The sequence below is a fragment of the Coregonus lavaretus genome (assembly GCF_964263955.1).
Source record: "Coregonus lavaretus genome assembly, chromosome: 13".
NCBI lineage: Eukaryota > Metazoa > Chordata > Actinopteri > Salmoniformes > Salmonidae > Coregonus > Coregonus lavaretus.
In genome coordinates this window covers 28101796-28109596 of record NC_140000.1, presented here as the reverse complement: position 1 = coordinate 28109596, position 7801 = coordinate 28101796, and the positions used below count along the sequence as shown (strand labels likewise).

General features: G+C 42.9%; 1 protein-coding gene across 3 annotated transcripts in view; it reads right to left on the bottom strand.

The window, feature by feature from the left end:
- Nucleotides 1-110: 110 nt before the first annotated feature.
- The window catches only part of LOC311140524 (thyroid hormone receptor-associated protein 3-like), a 30165-nt gene continuing 22474 nt past the window's right edge, over nucleotides 111-7801 (bottom strand). For 2 of the 3 annotated variants that reach the window (XM_084175608.1, XM_084175607.1), the window contains 4 exons: nucleotides 3175-3356; nucleotides 2617-2782; nucleotides 2179-2331; nucleotides 111-1971 (listed from right to left, as the gene is read on the bottom strand). In XM_084175608.1, coding sequence (XP_084031734.1) covers nucleotides 1714-1971; nucleotides 2179-2331; nucleotides 2617-2782; nucleotides 3175-3356 — 759 coding nt within the window. In that variant the 3' untranslated portion in view covers nucleotides 111-1713. Of the gene's footprint in view, nucleotides 1972-2174; nucleotides 2332-2616; nucleotides 2783-3174; nucleotides 3357-7801 lie in introns of all 3 variants that reach the window. The other variant, XM_084175609.1, reaches the window with a different exon arrangement.

The following is a 7801-nucleotide window of genomic DNA, read 5'->3' as shown; positions in this document are numbered from 1 at the left end:
TATGGCCTATGCTGACCTTTCCAGTCCAGTATAGACAGGTGTCAATAATGTAAACGTTAGATTTTCAACTCCTTATTGAATAAAGATACATAAAATAAGCAACACAGAAGTAAATTTAACAGATGTTAAATTAACCAGAAGTTCTTTTTAATTTACATCTGAAAAACATTGGCTACAGGAACCATTAAAAAAAGTAATTGCCCCCAACCACATAAAATGTAACATGAGTGTCAACCACAACATATATCATGTACATTATAGAGCAGTGCAACCCACAGCAAGACATACATATCCAAATAGTGCAACAGCCTACTTTTTCTTACAAACATTTTTTTACAAACTATATTTTCTTGAACAGCACAAATAATTTCAGATCAAATTCAAATACCTTATAACTTATTTTATTTTATATTCAACCAAAGTTGACTGTGTTGCACCCCACACATACTACTCAGCAATCAAAACTTAAAAAAGACATTACACAAGGGGGGAAGTCCCCATTCAATTAAGAAAACCTATCGCATCAAAGCATGAGTGTGTCCCATGAGCTAATCAATGCCATGATATAATCAATCACCATTCTTTCTTAACATACAAAGGAAGCATTAGTTGCTACAAATAATTACAAATTGTGTCGCCTAATCAAAAGTTAAACGAATGACTTTGCAAAGGTATATTCTGAGGCACAGACTTCCAATGGTGAGTAGTACACACACCCAACCCAAGACCAAGTTAACAGTTCTGAAAAGTACAAGATAAAAAAATCCAATATAGGATTCTCAACAAACTAGACAAGATAACAAACATCCAGGTAGCCCATTGTGACTTTGCAGACAGGGTATGCCATTTTAGTTAACAGTCTCTGTTTGCCCTTCTGGGGGACTGTGAGCATCTTGTGTCACTCCACAGTGCATGTCTGTAGAATATAACCTTTGACCCTTTATGATTTGGTCCCATTGTCAGAGGGGTCATTTGCAGGATGCTGGACTAGCAGTTGAATCAACTACGTAGGTTACGTAGTTGAATCCTAAAACTTGCTAAAGTCAACAGTATACTGCATTTTCTCCGGTTGATGGCTAAACTAGTCTAAAAATATATCTCCAGTATAATAGTGTACGATTTATCACTACGGTATAATAAATATAAAAATGTTTCTCTTCTAGTATAGTATTAATCTGTTTGGCCTCAAAAGTCATTTAATTAGATAAATATGTGTCTGACATATTTTAACAAGTCTAAGGCACAAAAATATCCTCCTGTCATGCTCTGCAAAAAGGTGTGACTTTCTTGCATCAGACTTTCTCGCAAAAAAAAAAAAATAAGAAGTGATATGCAATGTTGCAGCAGCCCTGTACTAAGAGGCATAACACCCCACAATGCACTGTTCATAGTGCTGACCTATCAAGCGCAGAGGTTGGTTACGTATATTTCCTATTCCAACACAGCAGTTCACTGTCTAACAGTGTTTCTACAATAAGCAGATAAAACACAAGTTAGCTATACCCTGACAAAAGTATAACATAATGTTGCGTAAAGTATTGTGTCAAAGAGAGTCCCCAGAAATAAAACCATACAGCGTTCTCCATTTAATAGCACTGATTGATTCCTAATGTGTGTATTTGTGCACTGGCAAAACACTCCCATGTCCAGCCATTGTGATGGATAAAGGCTGAGAGCAGGGTATTTTCTTATTGGACAAGTCCAGGTAGTTTCTTATTGGACAGTGTCTTCAGACTTCTCCTGGTCTTTGTGGTCCTGCTCTGTATCCTCCTCCTGGGGCTCGCCCTCCTCCTCCCCCCCGTTGACCTGAAACTTGTCATGTGTCCACTTTGGGCTGCTGTTGTTGTTGTTGGGTGGGCCAACGGTGGCCTTCCGGATAATGAAACGGCCCCTGCTGCCACGCAGGAAGTTTCCCCGTCCTCCACGTCCTCGGTTGTCCACCCACTTCCTCTCGCCCTCCCTGTCATCATGCTGAAGGAGAAAGGGAAAGACAGGAAAAGAGAGAAAGAGTTCATATCTTGAAGTGAGCAAGTTCACTTGGTAGCAAGTTCAAAGGAGTTGTGAATTTGGTGAATTCACCGATTTTATTTGAGGAATAAATTAATTTGAGGATGGAATATTATATATAGGCAAGAGGAAACAAAGATATAATTTATAATGGCATGGGTACAAACCTACCAAGTAGTATTTTCGGCTCTTGGGTGTGTACTCTGGGTCCCAGTCCTCATTCTTGGGGTGAACTGGTATGTCCATGTTAGGGGGATTACCATTGGTGGTATTGTTTCCCTGGTAATTTCCCCTGTTCCAGCCCCTTCCTCTTATTCTAAATTGCTGCAATATGAGTCAGACACAGAGAACCCAGATCATAAAGACAAGAAGACAATTGCAGAAATTTAAATAACTACCCATTTGTTTGATTTCCGGTAAAAAACTTTCCAAGTGCAAAGCCAAAGAAGAAGACAAACGTGCCATCATTTGACATATTTTTATATTTTAAATGTTTTGTTTCAGGTTAGTTGTGGTTGTACTTTGTCTTGTTATCTTGATGATTCTATTCTTTATCAAACCCTTTACTTTCCAAAATTAATATGAGTGCACGTCCATGAGTAGACTTACAAAACCTCCGCGTCCTCGTCCCCTCTCCATGGGGCCACCATAGTCCCCCCGAGGCCCCAGCCTGGCCTTGTTAAAGCCTTCGTGGGGGTAGTCTCCTCCCCTGTGAGATTCGGCAGATGAAGAGGAAGAGGAGGAGCGAGAGCGAGATCGCTTCTTCTTGTTTTTCCTGGAGGAAGAGGTTAAGGGACCAAAACCCCTTTAAAAGTCAGTTTATTGTTATTGACATTTGGCTCCATTGCTTGTCTTGTAAGACCCTGGCTAGTTGTAGATATGTTCATGACTTGTAAAGTAAATGTAGTAAATGGAATTTAGTAAAGTAAAGTCATTGTGATGCTTGTGATAGAGCAGTGGTTCTCAAACCTCTCCTCAGAGACCCTCAGACCTTTCACGATTTTGTTGTAGCTCTGAACTAGCTCACCTGATTCACCTAGTCAAAGGCTTGATGATTAGATGACAAGGTGTACTAGCTATGGAATAAATCAAATACATGGAATGGCTGGGGGCCCCGAGGAGAGGTTTGAGAACCACTGCTATAGAGTGTCAGTTGGTTGAACATACTTGGACTTCTTGTGGTGCTTGGAGGATTTCTCAGCAGACCTCTCCCTGCTAGCTTCTGGGGAGTCTCCTGAATCTCTCCCCCCATCCTGTTTATAATCTCTCTCCCGGGTGGAATATTTTTTACGGCGCTCAATATCCAGACGAAGGTCCATTGAGTCACCCTTAATGTTTTTACCTTCGTCCTGTACAGGTAAAAAGAAAAAGAACACAAGGACATGGACATGCTATGGGTTAGCATGGAGAGGTGCTGTCAGTCTGCAGTCAGTCTTGTTTGTACACTACATGTAAGGGGCCGGGAGAACTGTTCCAAGACCATAAATAACCGACAAACTCTGGGAACTGCCAGTTTAACGGCTGCTGTGTTACATTTGACCGGCATAAGTGAAAACAGACCATTCTGGAACTACACTGAACAAAAATATAAAACGCAAAGTGTTGGTCCCATGTTTCATGAGCTGAAATAAAATATCCCAGAAATCTTGCATACGCACAAAAAACGTATTTCTCAAAAATGTTGTGCACACATTTGTTTACATTCATGTTAGTGAGCATTTCTCCTTTGCCAAGATAATCCATCCACCTGACAGGTGTGGCATATCAAGAAGCTGATTAAACAGCATGATAATTACACAAGTGCACCTTGTGCTGGGGACAATAAAAGCGTCTGATAAATGGCATATTATATATATTATTATATTATAAAACGTGCAGTTTTGTCACACAACACAATCCCACAAATGACTCAAGTTTTGAGGGAGCGTGCAATTGGCAGGCTGACTGCAGGAATGTCCAGCAGAGCTATTGCCAGATAATTTAAGGTTAATTTCTCTACCATGTATGTTTTAGAGAATTTGGCAGTACATCCAACCAGCCTCACATTCGCAGACCACGTGTAACCACACCAGCGCAGGATTTCCACATCCGGCTTCTTCACCTGCGGGATCGTCTGAGACAGCTGATGAAACTATGGGTTTGCACAACCAAATCATTTCTGCACAAACTGTCAGAAACCATCTCAGGTATGCTTATCTGCGTGCTCGTCGTCCTCACCAGGGTCATGACCTGACTGTAGTTTGGCGTCGTAAACAGACTTCAGTGGGCAAATGCTCACCTTCGATGGCCACTGGCACGCTGGAGAATTGTGCTCTTCACAGATGAATCCCGGGTTTCAACTGTACCGGACAGATGGCAGAAGGCATGTATGGCATCATGTGGATGAGTGGTTTGCTGATGTCAACGTTGTGAACAGAGTGCCCCATGGTGTCGGTGGGGTTATGGTATGGATACCGTAACGAGATCCTGAGGCCCATTGTTGTGCCATTCATCCGCCGCCATCACCTCATGTTTCAGCATGATAATGCACTGCCCCATGTCGCAAGCATCTGTACACAATTTCTGGAAGCTGAAAATGTCCCAGTTCTTCACTGGCCTGCATACTCACCAGACAAGTCACCCATTGAGCATGTTTGGGATGCTCTGGATCAACGTCTACGACAGCATGTCGTACAATATCCGCCAATATCCAGCAACTTCGCGGAGTTGGACAACATTCCACCGGCCACAATCAACAGCCTGATCAACTCTATGCGAAGAAGATGTGTCGCGCTGCATGAGGAAAATGGTGGTCACACCAGATACTGACTGGTTTCCTGATCCACGTCCCTACAGTGCCTTGCAAAAGTATTCATCCCCCTTGCCGTTTTTCCTATTTTGTTGCATTACAATCTGTAATTTAAATTGATTTTTTATTTGGATTTCATGTAATGGACATACACAAAATAGTCAAAACTGGTGAAGTGAAATAAAAAAAATTACTTGTTTCAAAACATTATTTTAAAAAAATAACGGAAATGTGGTGCGTGCATATGTATTCACCCCCTTTGCTATGAAATCCATAAATAAGATCTTTGTAACCAATTACCTTCAGAAGTCACATAATTAGTTAAATAAAGTCCACCTGTGTGCAATCTAAGTGTCACATGATCTGTCACATGATCACCTGTTCTGAAAGGTCCCAGAGTCTGCAACACCACTATGCAAGGGGCACCACCAAGCAAGCGGAACCATGAAGACCAAGGAGCTCTCCAAACAGGTCAGGGACAAAGTTGTGGAGAAAAAATATCTGAAACTTTGAACATCCCACGGAGCACCATTAAATCCATTATTAAAAAATGGAAAGAATATGGCACCACAACAAACCTGCCAAGAGAGGGCCGCCCACCAAAACTCACGGACCAGGCAAGGAGGGCATTAATCAGAGAGGCAACAAAGAGACCAAAGATAATAATAATAATAATAAGCCATTTAGCAGACGCTTTTATCCAAAGCGACTTACAGTCATGCGTGCATACATTTTTTTGTGTATGGGTGGTCCCGGGGATCGAACCCACTACCTTGGCGTTACAAGCGCCATGCTCTACCAGCTGAGCTACAGAGGACCACGAAGATAACCCTGAAGGAGCTGCAAACCTCCACAGCGGAGATTGGAGTATCTGTCCATAGGACCACTATAAGCTGTACACGCCACAGAGCTGGGCTTTACGGAAGAGTGGCCAGAAAAAAGCCATTGCTTAAAGAAAAAAATAAGCAAACACGTTTGGTGTTCGCCAAAAGGCATGTGGGAGACTCCCCAAGTATATGGAAGAAAGTACTCTGGTCAGATGAGACAAAAATTGAGCTTTTTGGCCATCAAGGAAAACGCTATGTCTGGCGCAAACCCAACACCTCACACTACCCTGAGAACACCATACCCACAGTGAAGAATGGTGGTGGCAGCATCATGCTGTGGGAATGTTTTTCATCGGCAGGGACTGGGAAACTGGTCAGAAAGGAATGATGGATGGCGCTAAATACAGGGAAATTCTTGAGGGAAACCTGTTTCAGTCTTCCAGAGATTTGAGACTGGGGACGGAGGTTCACCTTCCAGCAGGACAATGACCCTAAGCATACTGCTAAAGCAACACTCAAGTGGTTTAAGGGGAAACATTTAAATGTCTTGCAATGGCCTAGTCAAAGTCCAGACCTCAATCCAATTAAGAATCTGTGGTATGACTTAAAGATTGCTGTACACCAGCGGAACCCATCCAACTTGAAGGAGCTGGAGCAGTTTTGCCTTGAAGAATGGGCAAAAATCCCAGTGGCTAGATGTGTCAAGCTTATAGAGACATACCCCAAGCGACTTGCAGCTGTAATTGCTGCAAAAGTATTGACTTTGGGGGGGGGGTGAATAGTTATGCACGCTCAAGTTTTCTGTTTTTATGTCTTATTTCTTGTTTGTTTCACAAGAAAAAATATTTTGCATCTTCAAAGTGGTAGGCATGTTGTGTAAATCAAATGATACAAACCCCCCAAAATCTAGTTTAATTCAAGGTTGTAAGGCAACAAAATAGGAAAAATGTACACTACATGACCAAAAGTATGTGGACACCTGCTTGTCGAACACCTCATTCCAAAATCATGGGTATTAATATGGAGTTGGTCCCCCCTTTGCTGCCATAACAGCCTCCACTCTTCTGGGAAGGCTTTCCACTAGATGTTGGAACATTGTTGCGGGGACTTGCTTCCATTCAGCCACAAGAGCATTAGTGAGGTCAGGCACTGATGTTGGGTGATTAGGCCTGGCTCTTAGTCGGCGTTCCAATTCATCGCAAAGGTGTTCGATGGGGTTGAGGTCAGGGCTCTGTGCAGGCCAGTCAAGTTCTTCCACACTAATCTCGGCAAACTATTTCTGTATGGACCTCGCTTTGTTTACGGGGGCATTGTCATGCTGAAACAGTAAAGGGCCTTCCCAAACTGTTGCCACAAACTTCGGAAGCACAGAATTGTCTAGAATGTCATTGTATGCACTAGAACTAAGGGGCCTAGTCCGAACCATGAAAAACAGCCCCATACCATTATTCCTCCTCCACCAAACTTTACAGTTGGCACATGGTATTGGGGCAGGTAGCGTTCTCCTGGCATCTGCCAAACCCAGATTAGTCCATTGGACTGCTAGATGGTGAAGCGTGATTCATCACTCCAGAGAATGCGTTTCCCTGCTCCAGAGTCCAATGGCGGCAAGCTTTACACCACTCCAGCTAACGCTTGATATTGCGCATGGTTATCTTAAGCTTGTGTGCGGTTGCTCGGCCATGGAAACCCATTTCATGAAGCTCCCGACAAACAGTTATTGTGCTAACATTGCTTCCAAAGGCAGTTTGGAACTCGGTAGTGAGTGTTGCAACCGCGGACAGACGATTTTTACACGCTACGCACTTCAGCACTCAGCGGTCCTGTTCTGTGAGCTTGTGTGGCATACCACTTCACAGCTGAGCCGTTGTTGCTCCTAGACGTTTCCACTTCACAATAACAGCACTTACAGTTGACCGGGGCAGCTCTAGCAGGGCAGAAATTTGACGAACTGCCATTTTGGAAAGGTGGCATCCTATGACAGTGCCACATTGAAAGTCACTGAGCTCTTCAGTAAGGCCATTCTACTGCCAATGTTTGTCTATGTTGATTGCATGGCTGTGTGCTCGATTTTATACACCTGTCAGTAATGGGTGTGGCTGAAATATCAGAATCCACTAATTTGAAGGGGTGTCCACATACTTTTGTATATATAATGTATCTGTGACCAACAGATGCA